The sequence below is a fragment of the Aedes aegypti genome, chromosome 3 (assembly GCF_002204515.2).
Source record: "Aedes aegypti strain LVP_AGWG chromosome 3, AaegL5.0 Primary Assembly, whole genome shotgun sequence".
Classification (NCBI taxonomy): Eukaryota; Metazoa; Arthropoda; class Insecta; order Diptera; family Culicidae; genus Aedes; species Aedes aegypti.
In genome coordinates, this window is record NC_035109.1 from 11,995,342 (window position 1) to 12,019,809 (window position 24,468).

Here is a 24,468-nt window from a genome sequence, read left to right on the forward strand (position 1 = left end):
GAAAGCTGCTAAAAAAGTGGACAAATTATGATTTTCTATAGGCTAACTTAGATTTTTTATAGGCTAACTTGATTTTGGTTAGCGTGCATTGGCCCAAGACTTGGGCCTTTTGATTCACTTCGAATGAATAAGAATGAGTCATTGGCCTATCACCGTGCTAAGGCCAATTAGAGTTTGCAAATTTTTATGATTGTAGACCCTCTTAATGGATAAAGATCCGTTCAATGACCGTTTTGAGCGGATGGTCAATGAATGATTTGGAAAACGAGGTTATTGATCGTTTTGAAAATCGGATTTAGTTTTAGGGTTATATTGACAATGTTTGCATAGTTTGTGGGTATTGGGCAGTGAATCAAATTGTCATCAAAACAGACGAAAAACAAACAACAAAGCAAGCGCGCTGACAATCGTTTGTCCCTAATTTTGCGGATTGGGATACAATCAGAAGAAAAATTATCATGACAATCACATGAGGCAACATTGTTGCAACCTTTTCTACACGTGATTAATCAGTTATTTTAAACACAAAATCGAATTCGGAGAAAGTTTTTGAAAATTGCAATCGATGGGCACCACGGTGAGCGATCATTGTCATATTCTGTTCAAGTGATGATAAACTGTTGTTGCAGAATCAAGGATGGAAAAAAATCGTCTCTAGCGACTAACAACACAGTATTTGAACAGTCTAAGAGGGCCGTTGTTCTTGCAAAAGCATGATTTCAACACCTCATTACGCGCGCTGATCACAGATACATGGAGTATCTGATGCACTGTTTGTCGTGGGACAAATCGTTTGTCGGATGTTGTAACATGTTGCGATTAACGTTAATCGGAACGCATTCACGGCACTATTTTTTTTCCAAACCATGCCAAATAAACTTTAGGATCAATAATTGCATAGCAGGAGTCAAATCATGGAGTAAAATCACAAAAAAAGTCCATTTGATCGTTGGCACACATGTAGAATGATGCAATATTCGCGGAGCGTAGTTTGTTATGATAACTTGACGACAAAAGGTTAATCGTTGTTGCTATGATCGCAGGATAAAGAACAAACGCGATGCATCATATATTTAGTCATGATCTCGTGCAGAATAGAATTGTTGCAACAAGAATAGGAGAGGACAATGTGTTTGTCAATTGATTCACTGGTATTGGGAGATGCTATCGAATGATATCAAAATACGATTTGTTTACAATTTAATCATTGGCCTTTTAGAAATGTTATGCGAGAAATCGCGATTTCTCATAACTGCCGCGGGCCGCATGGGAAATTTGACTTCAGCAGCGTTTGTGACAAATGCATGTTGTCTATTATCTGAAAAAAAAAAATGAGAAGCCTCAGTGAATATCAACATGCTGTTAGCTTTTTGTCAATAAACCCAACAAACCACCCTATATTTCACGGCTTGTACACTGCAATTAATCAAGCAAGCTTGACTACTTGTGAAAACATTATCAAACAAGATTAACACTTCAATGGTTACGCTGTTGTATTTTGTACAACACTGTTAGAAAACCCTCGCTTGTCTTATACTGTTTCAGCGTGGTGGTTCTGGCGATGCCGTGATTCTTGAGGCGTTTTTTATATTGCTACTCAGCTGCCATCGAAAAACGTTAATCCTGGTTTCGATACTAAGAAAGCTCTGGACGACATAAACTCTCTATTTTAATGGAAGATCTTTAGAGTCTCTGTTTTTAGCAAAATGGCCTAGAATTTGGCACTCCAGAAAAACCTTCAGAAGCTCCTATGGCTTTTCTTATTCCACGAGTTCTTTCCAAATTTCTAGGAAAAAAGCTTCAGGAATTCTTTTTATGATTTACTAAAATACTTTCAGGGCTTTCGGTGCAGACATTTCTCTAGAGATTTTTAACAAAGTCTCTTTGGAAACCGTTCAGTGTTTTCCAGTGCTTAAAGACATTTCTTTACAATTTGACACAGGAAATTCAACGCAACAACTTACAGTAATTTTCTTACGGATTACTCAGAAAATATTCCAGGATTCTCAGAAATTTTCTCAGGCATTTCTGGATAAAGTGTTTGAGAAATTTCTTTGGATATTTCGCAAAGAATTTCTGGAGGGCTTTCTTAAGAAATCATAGAAGGAATCTATGAAGTAGTTCCTGAAGATAACTTCAAAAAGATCTTGCCGTGTGCTTTACCAATGAAAATTTTCTCATATATTTATATATTTGAAAGTCTGAAAAAACTTGGATAACGCTGATAGTTTTTTTTTTAGAAAATTAACATAAACCCTGGAATGATTTTCAAATGTATGTATCTACTAGAGCGAAGACTTAGATAAAAAATCATTTCTCTATTTTTTTTTTCGAATATTCATGGAAATATCAGGAATTTTCTACATTCAGATAGTCATTAACCTTCTTACAGTGTTCGGGTCAATATGACCCGAAACGCCACAACTTTTGTTTGTTACTTCCTATTGTTATAGAATTTGGTTACTTTAAATCTTTTGTGGAAAATATAAAATTACCGGTTGAAAAAAAAATTAGGACAATTCTTAAGATCTGGGCAAAAAAGTTCCGTTTAAGGTTCAAGAATCCATCATTCAATCATCAGAAATGGAAACCGGTATTTTCGTTCTAATTTAAAGCTATCCTCATGAAAATCTATCACTGCATTACAAATAGCAAGTGCGATTCAATGATAGATTTTCACAAACATTTCTTTGGTTTCGAGCAAAAAAACCAAAAAAAAAAAAAGTTTGTAAAACGATGATGATTTTTTTCCTCTTAAGATGTTCGGGTTATATTGAGCGTGATGTGACCTATAAATTTCGCAGCCGTTTTTTAACCAAACATAAATGCTTAGTCAATTTTGTGAATCTAGCTAAAAATCTTGGTTTGGTTGGAATTGGCCGCTCAGAACCGATGCAAGGTTTTGTCATTTTTGTTCGAGTGTATATTTTAGTATATTTATTTGCAAAATTTGTTGAATTGTGAAACATATTTTCCACATGGGTTCCCATGGCATATTCTTGGCTTCCCATGGGGGTTCGCAGAGAGTGGCCAATTAATTCATTTGAAGCAATCATATCATGCGACCTATCAAACTTTTTCAGAATTCATTAGAGATGCCTTCAATTATCTAAGGCAACTTTGGCAACCTATTGGTTCCGTGATTCCCGGAGAAGTGGTCAGTTCATTCATTTGATTCAACCATATCATGCGACATATCAAACTTTTCAGAATTCATTAGAGATGCCTTTGACCCGTATAGGCCTTAGTGAAAGCCAAAATACTAAAACCCTCACCGCTCAGTAAAATCTTAGCGGATTCAAATGATTTTTTTTCTGTTTACTGGCCCACATATCTAGATTCTAGAAGTGGCCAGAGGAACTCGGAAATATTCCTGTGGCCAGAGTTATTCCGGTAAGTCACTGGATCAAGGCGGGTAAAAAAGAGTTATTTTTTTGGGACATGCCAAGTTACCTTTATTTATTTGCTATGAAAATCATTTTAATTTGCATAAATCATTAAGATTTGATATTCAACATTATAATTGAAGAGTTTTGCACCGTTCAAAATATACCGGCTATAGATTTGTTGAATACTAAACCGTTTCAATTCTCGAAAAGTATAAATCGAACATAATTGTGCACTAAAATGCGTTCTTATAAGCTTGGCAAAGATATTCAGATACAAATAAACACTTTATTGTAAGCTTGAGGCGTCCCGGAACCCAAAAATGGTCATTTGTGGGATCAACCAAATGCAAATATCATAGTTATCCAACTCTCACAGACACGAGCCATTCGGGTGATTTTGGTTTTACATAAAATTGGTAATAACTTTCATATTTTCTGGTAATGCTGTCTTTAACAACCTAATTACCGTGATGCTACCATATTTCGCGCACGCTCCTAATTTCGCTCACTGCCATTTTATTCAAATTTGTTGATACCTATTGGACTACATAAATGCATGTTATGCAACCTTGGCTGAAGTAGAATTATTCAAAATACTAACCAACTAAAATTTATTTCGCAAAATATGTTTAAAATGTCAATGAGCGAAATTAGGAGCGCGCGCAAAATATGGGTACTTTACGGTATAATATATTGCACCATTGAACACCCCTTTGGTTGCAAACATAGCACAGAAAATAAAAAAATATTCGCCTCTGTTTCTTGATCAGAATGAGAATGGGTCAGCGAATGTTACAAGTGTTGACACATAGTGATCGGCACCAAACAGTGGGCGGTGTGTGCCTGTCTTGTTTTTGTTCATGGCTCGTTATCTGCCAAGAACGATAAATGTCATGCGTGTTGTATGAATGCAGGCGAATAAATGGGTAGAAATTATGTCAATGATCGTTAAATTTTCCAAAGCCTGAGGAACCATATTATGCGATACATCATAGATATCCTCAGTGATCTAATGACATATTGGCTATGTAGTGGTTTAGTAACAAGTTCCAGAATTCCCGGATTAGTGCCAAAATCAAACATTTGATCGAGGCATAATAAAATTTGTAGAATCCATAGAGAATTTATCAGAAAAAAATGTCCATAACAGATTCTGATCAATTCAAATAAGTTCTACACATAATCATTCATAGGATTTCATGAATAATTTATCGCAGATATTTCGAAAAAAAAATAAATTGATGGTGTACTAACCTCTTTCAAGAGCTACACTACAATATCTGTTTTGCGTAATAGTCTAAGCTGTATTGCTATTTTAGAAATAACTTTTCGTATTATGGTTAAATAGAAAGCTACCGCTGCTGCCACTTTACTGATTTTCACAAAGCACCATTGGTTGACTGCGATGATATTTTGAAAATCACGCTGATGACTAATATTTTCTGCTGTTTTTCATGGCTTCATGTACTAGGGTGATGTGCTAGTATCCATCGTATTAAGCATTGATCAGTGAGAACTGCAATTTTCCCAGTATTGCAGTGAATGATGCTGACACAAACCGATGCCAAACAATTCTTTCTCAAAACGGCTTTAGCATTGTACAATAACATTTTGATAAATCTTGATCTCTTTTTGGAAATAATGCAAAGAAAATGCATCTTACCGTATTCTCAGTCCGTCGTATCGTTTTCAACTCCGTCGCAATCAGTTTCTAGATTCGTCTCTCAACTTACGGCTCACTGTGTGTATTGAATGGTTAAAACACAACGCTATAATAAAATATTTTACTAGAATATATAGATCTACTGGCATCTCCCTCCATTCCTTCAGCATGATGGAATATACTAATTTCCTTTAAAATTCATTGTTCGTTATCAAAATTTAGCCCAAACATATGAACACAATTCCTTTTGACCGTACAATTATGGCATTTGCTCACAGTACAGCGAAAACAACACAATCAAAGAAACCGGATTTTTACATCGAGCGTCGCGCACACATTGATGCGCACAAGCTTTTTTTCTCAGTACGACGGATTAAACTTTGTTTACATTCTCAATAATACGCGGCGGTTGAGGAAATTTCGTAAAATTTGGTGATTTATTGAAGTTTTACGGCGTGTGATTGGAATGAAATCCTTCATTGAAGAAGTACGAAGGTTTTCCATAGTGAAAATAAGTGCCCGGCGAAATAAGTCACCCACGGGGGCGGGAAGAAACTTGTGTTGGAAAGTGGTGTGGCTCAGTCGATCGCTAAGCATTTCTCTCAAATCGTGTTCGTCCATGCGATTTCGGTGAAAAAGTGCTAAGTGGATAATTGAACTGAAGTTATTTACCGAAATACAGTAGTTTTATTGCATTTTTGGTGTACAAGTGTACAAACCATAACAGCTTTCACAAAATTACACTTGGATAATGAATCTATGTTGCAGGTAAGTTTGAATATCCGCCGTAGTGGAACATTTAAAGTTTGATACGACGAATAGTAGCGCTTACGACGAAGAAGAACAAAACTCTACCAGCATATTTTTATTAGAAGGTTTTTTTTTTCAATGATAGAATCCGCAATACTCCGCAGTCCTTACGACTTGCCTTTTAAGGAGACATTTCAGATGATTACACTTATATATTTTTTGTTTACTTCTGACAGATTTGATGCGTATGATCACACTTCGTTCTGTTAACTGCTTTGGAAACAACACTTTTCATCAAAGCTTGCGATCGCATTTGATGCTATTTTTCTGAGTTCCTGCAAACAGTTCATGAAGCATCAGGTGATCAATACTCCTTCAGACAAGGTAGCTGGTGAATTTTCTAATCAGTTATGTACATTTTGACATTGACCTTAGCACATACACCAAATGTTGTATGAGACAACTGCAGATATTTACGACAGCACCACGAAAAAAAAATCCATCAATTATTTGTATTGGCCACTTTCACTAAGTGGTCAATGTTGTCTTAGATAAATGTAGATTAGACAGTTTCACAAAAATAAAAATTTCTGGGATTCAACCAGTCACCCCCAAGTCCTAGTTGCAATACTAAAACAAACTACCAGACAAATTTTCATCCAATTTGGAGAAGATTAGGAGGTGCCTCAAGTCGAATTTGTGTTTTTTGGCTAATTTTTACATTCAAAAAATTCTAACAAGAATTTGGAAAAATGAAAATCAGAATGAATACCACTAGTTGAACGTATTATTAGTACTTTACAACTTTTGAGAACACTGTATGCCGATTAGAGATGGTTTTGACCTCAAAAAATTGATTTCTGTTCATTTAAGTACCTGTAAAACATACATTTCTCTACGGTTTTTGTTCTACGAGATTCTAAAACTCATGCCTAATCATGAAAGTTCAATGGTAGTATCATTCCTTTGTCATTTCTGAACATTATTGTAGTACATCATTTTTGTATCCGAATTACAGATAAATTGTAAAAAAATCGTCGGAAATACGACATTCCTCATTCCCCTGCATTTAGAGCTGCTGCCAAATGGCGCAATGGCTGACATGTTTAAAAATTGAACATAGTAGCTTTGCTTTTTCAATGATGGATGATGATTGAAGAAAACATCTAGCAAATGTCATCAACGCAGTCGTATTTCAAACAACATTCGCATTTGATGCCAAGCATTTACATATGTGATATAGCCCCGAGGTCAAGCTTCTCGACTACTGATCTTGAGGATCAGAGTTTGATCACGGGAGTTCATTTAGAGTGTTCCTTTTTTTTTTTCAATGGACCAAATGACTTGAGGCCAACAAATTTCATCACGATTCATTGTTCAAAAGTGTATCTTGTGGGCTGAGTCTTCAAGAGAACTCACAAAAATCTCCCACTCCTAAGTGAATGAAGAGAAATGCTCAAGTAGTGATTTGCGCCTTTAGTCCGTTTTCTATGCTGCATATAATAAACATTGGTTTCACTCGAAAAAAAGAATCAAACTCTGATCCTCAAGATCAGTAGTCGAGAAGCTTGACTTCGGGGCTATATCACATATGTAATTGCTTGGCATCAAATGCGAATGTTGTTTGAAACACGACTGCGTTGATGGCATTTGCTAGATGTTTTCTTCAATCATCATCCATCATTGAAAAAGCAAAGCTACTATGTTCAGTTTTTAAACATGTCAGCAATTGCGCCATTTGGAAGCAGCTCTAAATGCAGGGGAATGAGGAATGTCGTATTCCCGATTTTTTTTTTCAATTTATCTGTAATTCGGAGACAAAAATGATGTACTACAATAATGTTCAGAAATGACAAAGGAAGGATACTACGATTGAACTTTCATGATTAGGCATGAGGTTTAGAATCTCGTAGAACAAAAACTGTAGAGAAATATGTATTTTACAGGTACTTTAATGAACAGAAATCAATTTTATGAGGTCAAAACCATCTCTTATCGGCATACAGTGTTCTCAAAAGTTGTAAAGTACTAATAATACGTTCAACCAGTGGTATTTATTTTGATTTTCATTTTTCCAAATTCTCGGTAGAATTTTTTGAATGTAAAAAATAGCCAAAAAACACAATTTCGACTTGAGGCACCTCCTAATCTTCTCCAAATTGGATGAAAATTTGTCTGGTAGTTTGTTTTAGTATTGCAACTAGGACTTGGGGGTGACTGGTTTAATCCCAGAATTTTTTATTTTTGTGAAACTGTCTAATGTAGATATTTTTGATAATTTCTAAATCGAATTCTAACAATTTTGATAATCTACACGGTTCAGCTCTTTGAAATGTTTGAATTCATTTATCTCTTTTTCGAGAATCCCGGAACCTGTTACGGAATCACTTTAGATAATTGAAGACATGAGGATGTTAAATACATTTTCTATTGAATTGCAAATATTGAAAAGCCGCACTCAGTCCCATCAAATATTTGAATTGATTACTTTTTCGCGACTTCCGGAAATTGTTACGAGGCTACAAGGTTCACAATTTAATTTGACATTACTGTAGACATTTATGATGGATGCTCAAGAAAATTTAAAAGATATGTTGTGCCACAAGGCTCAGTTCCATCAACTTTTATTATTTTAATCTGTTACGGAGTCATTTAGTGGGTGACAAATGTTACTTCAAATAACTGAAGTTTTATCAACAATTGTGTATAAAATTCTGAGAACTTCTGCAGTTCTAGCATATGTTTGAATTGTTATGGCCATATTTGTTTGGGGAATTTCGGAACCTGTAATGAAACCGCTAGATGACCAATGTTAATGAAGATATCTCTGATGAATTCTATATGGAATTCTGTATTTGTATGTGCCTCACGGCTCTATTCGATCAAATTAATGAATTGGTCACACATCCAGCAAACAAGGAACCTGCTACAGAATCACTGGTTGGCCAATATTATCCTAAATAACTGAATACATCTCCAATGGGTTTTGTACGAATTCTTGAAAAGTTTCATGTGTCGCATGATATGGTTGCATCAAATGAACGAATTTACCACTTCTACGGGAATTACTTAGATAATTGAAGGCATCTCTAATGAATGCTGAATGGAATTCTGAAAAGTTTGATGTACCGCATGATAGGGTTCTATCAAATGAATGAATTGACGCAACTTCTTGAATCAATTTGTTATAAAATTCTGCAAATTTTGTGATGTGCCGCACAGCTACTAAAAACATAAATTGACTACGACTCCGGGTGGCCTGGGAACCGCTCATAGGACCCTCGCCCACTTGGTAACCAGTAGTGCCCTGAACAACTAACCGGTTGGTTGGGTACCATTTTTAACGCTTTTACATCAACTTGTGAAAAATAAATTCACAACAAATGCTTCAAAAAATAAACTAAATTATAGGTATTATAGGTGTTATAGGTATAATACGGCTGCGAAATTCGTAGGTCAAATCTGGGTCAATATGACCCGAACACTAGGCCGTCCCTTATTTTTCGAAAATGCGAAATGTTAAAAGTTCGTCATTGTAAAGTGCTCGTTTTGGTAAGAAAAAAATCAGGTAAAAATTTGAAGTCCATGCGTGGACGCTAAGTGGTCCCCAACGACCCTAAAGGTATTGGGTGTAGATGACCCCCGTCCGCCAAATCGAGATCGCAACATGAGTACAAAAAGCCACTAGAAACAAATTGATAATCAGCATAGAATTTTAAGTAAAATAATATTTTATACTGTGGATATCTTCATATTAGAGAACACACGGAAACCTCGTGGAATGTCTATGTAAAGCTAGTTCAAAACATAAAAATGGGGTATAGGTCTATCCACATAAAAAAGATTCTAAATACTTTATAGAAGGATTCCGGAATCCTTCTATAAAGTATTTAGTATTTCCGGAATCCTTCTATAAAGTATTTAGAATCTTTTTTATGTGGATAGACCTATACCCCATTTTTATGTTTTGAACTAGCTTTACATAGACATTCCACGAGGTTTCCGTGTGTTCTCTAATATTGCAATTTTTCAGTCAACGTCTTAATTGGCTACCCGTAATGTAATGTTTGGCAACATATTTTAGAAAAGTTTCATGATTTCTAATAGCTTTTAACGCTTGAGTATAGTGTTTCTTGAATTATCAGCACGTTATGTTTTTCTATGATAATTGCGAACCATGTTTACTTATGGCTACTTAAAGAAAAAACACAAACTCAATCTTCAATGATAAACTTCTCACTTGCCCCACCTGATAAGAAAATTGACGGTGTTTAAATTAAGTTATTTTTAAGTCTACGTCGAATTAATTCTCAAACTTTTTTTATTGCAGTTTGAGACTGTCACAGAGGACAACTAAGAAGTGGTACAGGACATTATTTTCCGCAACTTTTCTCCACTGAAAATATTAAAATAAGATTGTACGCCGCCAACTTGTTACGGAGTAACAATTGACAGGTTAACAATTTTTCGCTCTATTATGCAATAATGGCTGAAAAATCTCAGAAATCTCTTACCTATCGTAAAGTTTTCAATGGCCTCAAAGGTTTACGCATGAGTTTAAAACTTTAATTCACATATTCAGTAAAATATATCAATTGTTTTCACTTACCCCATTTACCCACTTGCCCCGCGGTACCTTATGTACATTGAATCCTGTTAAATTTGCAAAAAGAATATATGTTTCAATTAAACAATTATTCCGTATTCTTGGGCCTAGAGGGCCGCAGGCTGCAGAAAGAGCACCACTGATTTGGAGGATATCCAATCCGATTGACGTACTAAATCTCTGCTTCCACCTTTCAGTATATCCCCAAGTGCCACAAACTCTCGCTTCTCGACACCGGGTGCCCGCTCACTGCCACTGACCCCACCGAGCGTGCCATTCTCGATCCAAACTCCACCGGCAGCCGCCCTGTCCTGTCCGGACGGGTTGGCTCATGCTCTATCGGAGCAGAACCTACGGCTGCAGCAGATCGTCTACGAGAATAGAGTAAGATTTCCCACCCACGAAGGTGCACACCGAATTAGCACGAGTTTTAATTAATGTTTTCTTACATTGTAGCTAAGAGAGGAGGCACTGCAACGTGAGCTGTACGCCACTCGGTTAGCCCTGCTGGGAAAAACCTGCCACCATTGCAGCAACCAGCAGTACGGTAATGATGACCCGGTATGTGCGAATCAATTTTAAATTGTAAAAAAATCTGTACGATGCGTAAGTCCAAAGGAAGATTTTTAAAAAGTCTGCGAGAACTACTATAGTGCAAAATTCACTAGAAACTAATCAAATAAACACTAAACTATTCTGTTCCTTACTAGCTTAAGCTTAGTGAAACTAAAAACTTGGTCTGTTTGGTTCTTCTCTCCTGTGCTATCCTTCTGCATTCATACCTATAGTTTCCAAACTGTCTCTTCTTTCCTCCTTGTAATCATAGTTGCTTTATTACTGTTATCATCACCACTATTAATCAGGTGTACGGCAACTGCGATACCCCTTGTGATAAGACTCGTGTAGAACCGAAGGTGGTTACTTTTTCCGTCGAAGAAGACAGCGAAGACTCTGACAAAATCGACCTCGCGGTGAAGGTACCGAAAGACGACGATAATATTCCAACCGATCCTAGCCTTACGATAACGACGATGTTAATGATGACCGCGTCGACAAAGGACGTGGACCTTTGCTTCCATGACATTGAAAACGACCCAGACCCGGATCTGGAAGAACGAGGGATCCGTCAGTACTGGGAACAGTACCGCGAACGGTCGAGCCATACTCGGAAGATATGCTTCACCATTCGTAGGTTGCTCGACCGGCTTCGAGTCAAACGCGGTACCGATGATTGTAACGATTCTGAGTCGTTGGTTAGTTTTGAAAGTTTGATTATCGTGTCCTGTTAGGTGTGTCGCTTCGTTTACAAAAATACTGTTTTTCGGTTAAATTAACATAACACTTCGAAAAGAGATCACCTCATGAAGCATGTGACTAACAAAAAAAAAGATTGGAATCGGGAACACCAAAAAGGATATGCCCCGAGTGAGGATCGAACTCACGACCTTAAGATTATGAGACTTACGCGCTACCGACTGCGCTATCGAGGCTGTGTGAAGAGAGGGTAAAAATAGCCGAACTGCTGATGTGATTGGGAAATAAAGCTTTCATCTAACTTAGGGGAATGGCCTTCAATAAGACTGAAAGAGGGAGTACAAACTTGAATGAAAAAATATCGTGCAAGTTACTTGTATGCAATATGTAGTTATGTGCACTCTAATAAATTTCCGCTCAAACACAGTGGTGGTTCGATTTTTGCAACACATTCGAAAATTTTATGAGTAAATCTAATATGCCATTAAATTCAAATTAGAAATTGAGATGAGCGGCGAACTGTCCAAGGGCGAAAAACCACTATAAAAATAATATATGTGTAGAACTGAAGGATGAGAGAATCAAACTGACGTCCAATGTGACAGACTTGAAAAGCGGGTCAAACGTACATAATATACTGTAACCAAAAATTCACGTATAAGCTACTTATAAAAGTATAACCGTTCTGTATAGAAAAAGTAGGGGGTCGTCCATTAATTAGGTAAGGGTTCATGGGGGGAGGGGAGGTTTGAGATTTCTTACGCGCCATACAAATTATTTTTAATTTTCATACAAAAAATCTCACTATGGGGGATGGGGGGTCTAAAAACCGCCAAAATTGTCTTACGTAATTAATGGATCGCCCCTAGGCAGTGATAAAATAAAGCTCAAATTTAGAAGTTTGTTTTCTCATACAAATGTTTAAAATTGTCTAGATCGTTTCTGCACGTAATATTTGCATAGAACTAACGCAGATAATTCAGTTAAAAAGTGAGATAAAAAAAACTTATGTTCTATGTCTGAACCTATTATATTTTTGAGCATTAGGTTTGCCACATTTCAGATTCCAAATATTTGTTAATCCAAGCCAGAGCGGTCTAAACGATCGTTGTTTTTGGAGCCCCATGACTAAAGAAAAATATTCTTCGAACTCACTGAATTTGAATCGTATAATTTATATTTCCAGTCTATCTTAAAGTCCCTTGGCACTGCAATCAATACCCAAGTTGTACATACCCCAGTACATTTTTCACGGCATTTCAGGTTTTACTCTATTACTTCATGTGCCATAGAATTTTCGGTAACTGCAAGGTCTTTATTTCGTCTTTGGAATAACGTCTCCAAAAATGTTTAATTTACTCATCTCAATACGAAGCAATCATTTTGGAATTATCCTATTTTGTATAAACAAATAGGTGTATTGAAAAAGGTACACTTCCTTTTGAAAAAATATACAAAATCAGGTCCGTCTGAATCAACACAATTGTGTGTGTGTTGTTGTTGCCAAGTGTGCAATTTTGACGCATGCTGAAAAATCGATTTTGTGCTGGTTTATGCTTTATTTTCACAAATTTCATGTCACATTGAGCTGCCTTACATTACGAAAAAGAACAATCAATCAACAAAGGAGCAACACTCGTCAAGTAGCTGTCAGTTACCGAAATATATCACCTTCTTAATGGTGTACACCGTGGATTAAAACAAGAATATTGCGATTAAAAATGTTTTGGCTCGGAAATCTACATGGAACGGTTATGCTTTTATAGGCAGTAAAGTCCCATATATGCTATTTTCAGCAGACATCATATGGCGAGTTAAATAGTTTTTGTAACTTGACTTATGATTTTGGCCGTTTCGCCTTTGCTCGTAAATTTATAGTAGTAGTATACTCTTGGACAGTCTTCAAAAGGTCTCAATGCATGAGCTATTTTAGGATTCAAAGATACCGGAGCAGAATCGATTTCGAATGCTCATTTCCTTTCAGTATGCAACCCTTCCCAATGAATCTTATTCTACAAGTGAAGGCTTATTTTACAAGTGGGTTGAGGAAAAGGTTTCTGTCTCGTAGGTTACGATACTCGACTCAAAGGAAGTGGCTCTACATTTGAGTTACACGGCGAGTCACTTCATTGAAGAATAATCATCTCACCAAACGAGACCAAGATTTTTCGCCTCACCCCACTTGTAGAATAAGCCTAAATAACTCGATATTTTACCGTTAATTTTTCATTTTTTCCTCTTTGCTAGGACGTATTAAATCACCAAACTGCACATTAGGATACAGCATTATCTAAATTAGACGTAAAAAAGCCTTCATTTTATCGTAAGGAAGTTTCTACGAGAAAAGAGTTTTCAACTCGATGATGGTCCAGTGTTCAACGCATTGATTTATGTTGATTTAAAGTAGTATTTTTGAAGAAATGCATATCAACATCCTCAGAATAAATCTTGAATAACAATTGACTAGAGGTGATCGAAAAATATATCCACAAAAGAAAAAAACTCCGTCAGCAAGTCTTCCTTGTCAGAGTTGCACAATATCGGTCATATCAGCTGATGGCTGATGGACTAAAACTATCAATATCAGATGCGAACTATCAATATCACTTGGGTCTGACAACCAACGGCTGTGATGCGACATCGCACTCTAGATCACAATCCCAGCAGAATGAGTGATCACGTGGTAGCTACCCACGCTATTAATGTTTTTCAGTGACCAACACACAGTTTCAATCCGTCTGCAGCACTATCAAGAATATCGTACTGATAAATTGCTAATTTAGATGCTTAATTTAAGGCTAAACTTGGGCCATCAGTGATATCCATAGTCTGTCGCCATCAATGCACTGGTGATGGAGTAGAGAGCATGACGTTGATGTGATATGGAATGATCCGAATTGTATTGCAGTCGGCCTGTAAAAATCAGCAAATTTCGCGCGTTGATAGTGACAGCAAGCAACTCTGCTTCCTTGTAAACAAGAACTTGGTTCCAAAAAGGTTAGGTGAAACATTCTCGAGAATCCACAAAAAAAAAACTATAAATTGATAAAAAAAAACTTCATAAACACTAGAATAATTCTGAAAAGTTGCGCATCTCAATTTTAAAGCAACCATTGAATAAGGAAAGTTCAAAACTAAGAATTAAATTGATTTGAAAAATATGGTTAACAAGTTTGATTTGTAGTAAGTCATTGAAGAACAATAATTGTTGATACCTGGTACTTTCAATTCTTATAGAACAATTGAGCAGTAGAAATAGTTTTTGTTTTCAACAATTCCTACAGACACCCAGATGAAGGAGGTTTCGAATAAATTTTATGATTTGCTGCTAAACACATAACTAGATTTTTAGTACCGTGAAGTAGCCATATTTCGCGCGAGCTTCTAATTTCGCTCATTGTCGTTCTGAACCTGTGTTGCAAAAGAAAATTTTGATTGGCTAGTATTTTGAAAACCCCTAATTCAGTCGTGATTACATAACAAATAATCACGGAACCGGATTATGTTCTTGGAACTTTTGATTCACTTCGACGGGAGTTTTTTTTTTTTTTTTTTTTTGAAAGGTTCAGAGCTAATAGGTCATTTGGTCATAACATGCAAAGCTTCAAACAATTCGACCGAGAAAAAAACCATTGCCAAAGGAAATCATGGAAGTGACCAAGTAGTTTTTACCCAATATAAACTGATATGTTTTAACAAATATGGATACAATGGCAGTGAGCGAAATGAGAAGCGTGTGTGAAATATGGGATTATCTTGGTACTGTCTTTCGCCACTTATTCAGGAAGAACGTGCAGTAGTTTGTCCATTTGTTCATTCAACTAATAGATTTTTGTTTTGGTTGTGATGTATGCACTGTTTTTTCCATGAGGGTTTTTCACCACAATTTTCAGAACAGTTCTGTCGAATTCATAACTGAAAACTTTGAAAATTTATTTCAAAGTAAGAGTTATCCTTGGTAAATTCGTGGTACAATTCATAGTAAGATTTCGTGGTACAATTCATCGTAAACGTGGAAGTCAGAAGTTTTCTATAACTTGTTGCTCAAATTCTCGTGTTCCACATAATATATTTAAAATAAAAATTGGTTCATCATTGCAAGTTAATTCTTTAGCTGTATAAAAATGTCTTTCACTTTGATAAAAAAACAACACACTCAATGTAAAAGTTTATCCCAAATCAGCAAACAGAAACATACACACTTAAATTATTTTACGGATTCCTGTGAAATTTCAACAGCTGAACAGTTCGGTAAAAAAAAAATACGGAGTACGGTAAATTTTTACAGAATTTGGTAAAAATCACCGGAATCCGTTCAATTCCGACGAAGTTACGGTGTTCAGCTGTTGAGATTACGGTGAAATTCACCGTAAGAGCTTAGTGTGTACAGGTCTATCAAAATATAGAAAATTAGAATATTATCCTTTACTTGCTTTTAAATATTTGCAACAATTGAAACACTCAATGCGTCCAGGCATTTCTGAAATTAGTTTGAAAAATTGAGAAATTTTAAGATTGCTCATTATTTTGAAAACATATTTAACCTTCCAGTCGTTGCGCGGTTTGCCACCGTCAGAACCACCACACTGTTGTTGTGAACGAAAAGCGAGGGTTTTTCAGCGGTGTTGTACAAAATACAACAGCGCGACGACTGAAGTGTTAAACTATACTCCTATCCCTAATCACTTCTAACAATTGCACGAGCCGTATTTGTACTGCTTTCCCTGCATCCTATCCCCTCAGCACATCACTGTGGTAACTAATGACCCCTCGTTTTAGGCATCCTTGGTCGACTCGATGAACGAAAATGCCTCCAACTGCTCGTGGGAAGCGGTCGATGAGCGCAGTGCTCCATCGTCCGGAGCGAACTCTTCGCAGCAAATCACCAGCAGCGTCCTGTGGGTACCGGACCACGCCGTTTCCCGGTGTACCACGTGTCAGACGGAGTTTTGGCTCGGCCGGCGAAAGCATCACTGTCGATCGTGTGGCCAGATTTTCTGCGCTGACTGTTCCGAATACTGGGCACCGCTTTCCGACGGGAAGCTATTCCAAACGGTTCGCTTGTGTGCACCCTGCTATCAGAACGTTTGCGGCAAGATCGCTGTAGGTGATCCATTCGGCTGGAAGTATAAATTACAATGCAACTTCTCATCATGCACTTTTTCAGAGTAGCCATCAACCGTCAACGAGCGGTAGCGTAATTGTAACTAGTACCAATAGCAGTAGCACCGGCAACAACTACAACAGCAATAGCATGAATGGAAGTATCCTAGTAGCTGCCAAACAGCACAATGTATCATCTTCATCATGTGTAAACCAGCTAACAAATAGCAGTAACAATGTGGCGCATGCCTTGATGACAACCGTCAATACTGCAGTCATGGGCGGTATGCCCAACAGTTTGGATAACTGCAAGCTCGTTATTTCTGCGGTGACTAGTACATCATGTAGTGCCAGCGCTAACAGTGGTAATGATCGTGAAACTTGTAAAGCTACTACTGCTACGAACTAAATGCACGTCCCGAGGAAACAAAAAACCTTTGTCATGTTTGGCATGTAAGTCCCCATATTTTATTTTCTTCAACCTACCTACTTTATTTATGTTCTGTCCCGTAGCTTTTTGTTGTAATGTTTCTTTTAACTGTGTACAGTGTTTGTTTACATTTTATTTATTATTTTTACCTCACTACTCGAGGAACACGCTGCAAATGTTGATAAATGTCTCACAGATCGAGGATTAAGACAAACCATACTGAAAAGTTGAATGTTTCTTTGAGAGATGAAACTTTTTCAAAACAGATGAGTAAAATATATATATGCAACATATAATGTTACAAAATGGTGAAATATTGATATAAATATAACTTAATGAAAATAAATGAAAAAAGCGCCGTATAACAAGCATACATAAACAAAGAACACATAGTAAGCAACCTATTAGAGAGGAGTCTGGAACATCATGAACCGTATACAAACATACAAAAATATTAATAGAAATATTAAATCAATGAGTGATTGCTAAAATGTAGCTCTTGCAGCATTTTTTCTTCTAACTAAAACAATCCAAACATCCATTGAGGTTTAGGTTTACATTATTATAGTGGCAACTATATTCGAGTTTATATCGTGCAATGTTGTGTCCGTGTTTCTGTTGAAACGCCTTGAATGATTTCAAGCCACTGCTGGTAAAAATTTTAATAAAAAAAAAACAATAGTGGGATTGCTCTAGAATAATTCAAAAGTTTTGGGTAGAAAGGCATTCGGATAATGTTTGGCCGGAATCCAGAAAATATTTCTGACAAATCAACTGAAAGAATTCCTGGCAGAATAATCGTTGGCAGAAAGCCAGATAGGATCTCAGAGTTATAAATGATGAGTCCAAGGTATTCACCGAAACTCATCCGAGTATACGCCTTAATTTTGCCTTTAAGAAACATTGCGCTCAGTAATGTTAGAAATAATATCATAAATTAAAAAATGCGCAGATAAAAAATCGACAGGTCTCTATCGACTGAGATGTTTCTAATCTTCTCCAAACAAAATTTGTCTCTGCCTAGCTTATATTCGCCACTTAGAAAAATAAGGAGAGATTTCCAGTCATAATTTTACCCGTTATGGTGTTCTACATGGATTCTTATTCGGTGTCCTGATTTCCAAGAACAAGTCAATTGAATTGCCATCTTTGTGTTCACGACATTCAGATATTCATCGTAATGTTTTTTTTTTTTTCAATCTTTCAATCATCTCACAAAGCACAAAGCCTTCATGCGATCCATTGAGCTCAGGTAAACTCTGTCCATTAATAGTGAGCGATACAGCTGCTCCAAGCTGCTAAAAGTTTAATTTAATTGCTGTATCCTCATCTGTCTGCATCCTTCCACATTTTGACGTATTCCCCAATGCAGCCTTAATAATTCTCGAGCTGATAAAGATCGCTTAAATGGTACTCCAGCAGTCCTCCTGAGAAAACTCTCTCATCCGGATACGCTGCATCGAGGTATAGTACGTAGTCAGTAGCGAACGCAGGTGGTAAGAGTCGTTTAAAACTACACCCATATTCTTGTAGGCACTAAATTCTCCTAAAATCGTTTTTTTTTTGCGTTCTGGCCACCACAACGTTAAAATTGACTGTTTTGACGTCATGTCTCGAGCAGCTAGTTCTAGCTACGCATAAAAAGCTTTAGGCGGCATCCACAAATTACGTAACGCTCTTGGGGGAGGGGGGAGCAGGCTCAAGCGTTACGGCTCATACAAAAAGCGTTAAAGAGTCAAAAATTTTCAATTTTAGCGTACGTAATAAATGGACGCTGCCTTATTTTCGTCATCGCTACTTCCTATGGTCGGGTTATGATCATTTATTATGCTGACTATGAAGAACCGATTAAAGATCCTTAGTTTGCAAGTTTTATTATTGATTAGTCATCTTCTACCACCCAATCACGTGTTTCTGCATTTCATCACTATAAAAGTGATTGGTTACTCGATTTTTCCAAAAGTTGTTAATTTTCCGACTGGTACCACGAGTAGTTTTGGATGAAAGTTTTTGACCTCCTCCTCACCTCCGTAGCGCTTTTTGTGAGGACAATTTCGATCTTTTGTGTGAGACGTAACGCTTGAGCCTACCCTTCCACTTTTTCCGGCATTACGTAATTTGTGGAAGGTGTCCTAAGATTTTTGAAATAACTGGTGGTATAACAGGGTGTCTACTACCTGGAAAAACCTGGAAAAACTGGAATTATCAGGGAATTTTATTCAACCTGGAAAAAACCTGGAATTCTCAGGGAATTATGGCAACACTCAGGGAAATTATTTTAAAGCAGTAGTACATGGTAGAATATGGTAGAAAATGTAGTTTTTGTGGCACAAAATCTTTTCAATCAAAAAATTTTCAGCTGCGCCGCTATCAAAACGCTAGTTAACATGTTTAATCCTTTTAACGATTTTTATTTATTTAGCTTGAGCAATTCTCGCTGAAACCAGGCCGCCATCGGCACCCATCGTTAGAATTCCAATTTTATGTCACTGATCGCTAGCTTTCGATAAAACTTAAGGGTGGTCCTTTTTGTTTTCTCAAATTGGTGGACCCCTCGTACGCCAGCTAGCTAAACAGTTTGCAAAAAAGCCCATTTTTTGATAAATCTTGGGTATTTCTTCACGTGATATGTCTCATATTTCCCTTGGAACACATACCAAACTTAATGACATCGTATAGAGAAAGGATATAGCTTTCATTTGAAGTTAAAAAAAATCCGGCGGCCATTTTGAATTTGGCCGCCATCTTGAATTTTGTTCGAAAAATCGTTTTTTCACCATTAGCGCACCGCTCGTTTTGAATTCTGAGATCACCATCAGAAAGCTGAGGAAAAATTGCGTAAGATAGGCTACAGAAACTAGGTGTGCAATGGTATTTACCCTATGAAATGAACGATTTTCTAAAACATGTTCCACGATTTTGACGTATATGGCGAGTGCAATCAATGCAAACATCATTTTTTGTACAACAAAGATACAAGTTTTCAATAGTTGGTGTATTTTTCGAGTCAGATGAAGAATAGGAGTATTATTTAGAGTGATAAAATCTGGCGGCCATCTTGGATTTTGACGCCATCTTGATTTTGACTAGTAGAATGAATTTTTCACCTTGATAGCACTCAGCATGTCGAATTTAGAGGTTACCAATAAAAACAAGGTTACGTATACTCTTCTTCTTATTATTCTTCATTTTCCTGACGTTACGTCCCTAGTGGAACCGAGCCTGATACTCAGCTTTATTAGTTATAAATACAGGTTATTAAATAGGAATTTTCTTTTATAATACGATTTTTAATAACAGAATATTTCTTCGACATATCTTTGAATTCAGTTATTATGAATAAATAAATTTAATGAATAAAAACCGTTCAAAAACATTGACTGAAATAAACAATTTTTTTTTATCATATGCTTTTTTGTCATCGAATGAAGTTTATAAATTGTGCGTTGGGACATTAGTAAGTTTTGTGGTAATATCTGTAGTTTTAACGTAAAACATTTCCAAAAGTGCATTAATTTAGAATGGAAATCTTAAATTTTTAAGCAAAAAAAAATCCTTGATTTTCTGAATCATAAAGTATTGTTTTTACTAACACCCAACATGCATGTGAAAAATAGCGAAATTGAAAGGTGAGAAGCAGGCTTTGTTCTAATGTGGACGTAATGCCGAAACTCAGGTGAATCATTTTGAGTTTGGAAAATCTGGTGGCCATCTTGGATTTCGACGCCATCTTAGTTTTTAGCAGTAGAATGATTTTTTACCAGCTCAGCGCTCTTCATGTTTAATTAATTAAAGATCTCCGTTAAAAAACAAACAGATTCTTTATTTCTTATCTTATTTTAGCTGTTCAGATTGTTCATTTCTATCAATGGTTTTAGACCAAATAAATGAAAGAATTAATGCTATTTTTCATCTCGCAGATATGCAGAACAATCATTCAGGTGGCAAATAAGCGTTAAAAAATTCTACTTGTTAATTTATTTTTGAAGCTTAGGGGCTGGCTCTATTCCAGTAGGGACGTAACGTCAGGAAAAAGAAGAACAAGAAGAATAGTAAGTGTAACGGTGGCATTAAAATTCAACATGTTGAGTGTTATCAAGGTGAAAACTCATTCTACTACTTAAAACCAAGATGGCGTCAAAATCCAAGATGGCCGCCAGATTTTTTCACTCAAAATAATACTCCTATTCTTCATCTGACTCGAAAAATACACCAACTATTGAAAACTTGTATCTTTGTTGTACCAAAAATGATGTTTGCATTGATTGCACTCGCCATATACGTCAAAATCGTGGAACATGTTTTAGAAAATCGTTCATTTCATAGGGTAAATACCATTGCACACCTAGTTTCTGTAGACTATCTTACGCAATTTTTCCTCAGCTTTCTGATGGTGATCTCAGAATTCAAAACGAGCGGTGCGCTAATGGTAAAAAAACGATTTTTCTAACAAAATTCAAGATGGCGGCCAAATTCAAAATGGCCGCCGGATTTTTTTTAACTTCAAATGAAAGCTATATCCTTTCTCTATACGATGCCATTAAGTTTGGTATGTGTTCCAAGGGAAATATGAGACATATCACGTGAAGAAATACCCAAGATTTATCAAAAAATGGGCTTTTTTGCAAACTGTTTAGCTAGCTGGCGTACGAGGGGTCCACCAATTTGAGAAAACAAAAAGGACCACCCTTAAGTTTTATCGAAAGCTAGCGATCAGAGACATAAAATTGGAATTCTAACGATGGGTGCCGATGGCGGCCTGGTTTCAGCGAGAATTGCTCCTTAAAACATGTTTAGACAAGGAATCAGAACTTATGATTGCCATGTTGGTAAAAGCAAGTTGAGTTCGAGTTGGGTGTCGTCCATAGGCATATAAAACATAGGTGTAAACATTCCAAATTTTCTTCCTAATTCTTCTGGAATACTTCCAAGAATTCTACCAGCGATTTTTCAATGGATGCTTAAAAGAATTTCTTCAGAACATGGTTCAGAAAATCCTAGAGCACTCCATTGCTTCCACAAACGTTTATTCCAGCATTAAAAAAAACTGCAGTACCGTGAACGTACCATATTTGACGCGGGTCCAAACTTGACGCATTTTCTAATTATTTTGATTATAAATTTATTCTAGTTCAGAATAGCATTCAAAAATTTATTCCTAAATCTTCATTTACATGTTATTGTAAGATTTCAATAAAAAAAAGTTTATTTTTGAGTAAAAATAGGCAAACAATAAACATTATTTGAAAATGCATCCGACAAGTGCGTCAATTTTTTCATTCCTTAGGGAATGTGCTAAATATTGTTAAACATTTTTCATGAAAATATTGTGCTGTTTTACAGCAATATCATCAACAACAGTCAGTAATATTCTTTTATTCATAAATTGATGTCAAAATTTTTCTATTTTTAAGGTTTAAGACATATTTTTGTATGAAAATCTTGTGCGTCAAATTAGGCACACAATGTTCCTAATTATTTGCTATTTTGTTCAGCATGTTTTGTTGAATCGAAAATAGGAAAAGAAATATTTATGGTAATGGCATTAAAAAAACCGTCCGCTGAACAACCCAATGTTTTATGTAATCACATGTAAAGGGTCATCCATAGATTACGTCACGTTTTTAGGAAGAGGAGAAGGTTCAGGGAAACGCAACGATTCATACAAAATATGTGCACTTTTCATAAAATAAATGTGGCCAAGGTTGAGAGGGGTTGAAAATTGAACAATTTATCGCGGTTTATGGACGTCCCCTAATGTTTTAAGGAAGCTTCAATAAATGCTCCAGGAGGTGAGGTGTAGGTTCAATGGTTTGTTTCGTATAATTTCTACAATAGGGGGTGTCCATGAGTTACGTGTCACAAAAAATACCATTTTCTAGAAAAACCCCGCCCATCCGCCCTACGTCACGCTTTTTATATGGAGCCTTAAAAAAACTTATATGATTCGTCACATCTTGAATAGAAGAAAAATTCGAAAAATTGAATTGAAAGTGAAGGTAGAACATCTCCTACCCCCTAATAACATGACGTACTTTATGGAAGACCCCATATATGGTTCTCGATCTATTTCGAGGCCTATACTGCCGTTAGTTCTACGCATATTTGTCCCGCGGTCCATATGGGTGACATAGACTATGGGACAAGTAGGCGTAGTTCACGTGTTATAAGTAACGAAGATCTCATACGGACATTTTTGGAACCGGTTGTTTTCGTTCTATTTTTTGACCAATTTGTCCAATTTGTTTGCAACTACCTTCCCCGTTCCAGCGCAACGTAGTTTTCAAACCTTGCCCTTGTCTGATATCGCGACGAAAATTCATTAAACTAAACAATAATGCTTAACTATGGGTTGAACTCAATCGCCGGTTTTATTTTCTACACTAACTAAACGCATAGCAAAAGTACTACCGGATGACGTCATTCAAAACGTTTTCCAAAGGTTCTAACTTTTATGTCCACTCTAAAGCGCTTTTTTCAATTAATTGAACTATTGAATACTGAAACTCTTGTATATTTTAAACTTTAGCAATTATTTGTAAGTGCGTCAAATAAGGAACATAGTGCGTCAAATTAGGCACATTGAAGAATTGATGCGTCAATTAAGGAACCTAATGTGTTCCACAAAAAGTCAATCAAACATAAAGAAAAAAACATTTCATATTTTTCTACTGATTTTTCCTTAATTCTATAATAGTTGAGCTAGCATATGTTCAAATTTCAACAAAATCGGAAAGATTTAGACGATTTGACAAGAGTTTGAATTTAGAATTTTCTTAACCGCGTCAAATATGGTACGTCCACGGTAATATTCACAGAGACAACTCTTTTTATTCGAGAGTTTTTGTAAAAAATCGTTTCGACATTTTTCCAAGAAACCCTTTATTTTAATTTGGATTCTTTTTTTAAATTCATCAACGATTACTCTCAGGAATTGATGAAATGTATTATAAACTTATCCAAGGATTCTTCGATAAATTTGACCTGGGATTCCTCATTAAGTTCCTCCAGAACTTTTTAACGGTATTTCTCAAGGATTTCATCAAAATATTATTGCTGCGGTTCAAAGATTTCTCAAAACAAAACAAAAATCAATTAAAATTTCCAAATCTCGATGGGTTTTTCAAAACTTTATTCAATATCCTACATAAGTAATATTACTGCAATCATTACAGTTAGTGCTCCGAATATTCATAGATAGTTTTTCAGCGATTCAGTCTGAATTGCATCAAAGAATTTCTACAAAACGTGTTGTAGGACATTATTCAGAGAT

General features: G+C 36.2%; 1 protein-coding gene and 1 non-coding gene across 11 annotated transcripts in view; one reads left to right on the forward strand and one right to left on the reverse strand.

Annotated features, from left to right (window-relative positions):
• Window positions 1–17,690, forward strand: part of LOC5564303 (myotubularin-related protein 3) — a 105,030-nt gene extending 87,340 nt beyond the window's left edge. For 4 of the 10 annotated variants that reach the window (XM_021854911.1, XM_021854912.1, XM_021854914.1 and 1 more), the window contains exons 11-15: window positions 10,606–10,792; window positions 10,865–10,969; window positions 11,272–11,661; window positions 16,442–16,765; window positions 16,830–17,621. In XM_021854911.1, the coding sequence (XP_021710603.1) occupies window positions 10,606–10,792; window positions 10,865–10,969; window positions 11,272–11,661; window positions 16,442–16,765; window positions 16,830–17,174 (1,351 nt within the window). In that variant the 3' untranslated portion in view covers window positions 17,175–17,621. Of the gene's footprint in view, window positions 1–10,605; window positions 10,793–10,864; window positions 10,970–11,271; window positions 11,662–16,441; window positions 16,766–16,829 lie in introns of all 10 variants that reach the window. The other 6 variants (XM_021854910.1, XM_021854909.1, XM_001648626.2 and 3 more) reach the window with 5 other exon arrangements.
• Trnam-cau lies at window positions 11,826–11,898 on the reverse strand. Its single transcript has one exon. It is a non-coding gene; the product is annotated as a tRNA-Met (tRNA).
• Window positions 17,691–24,468: the final 6,778 nt, after the last annotated feature.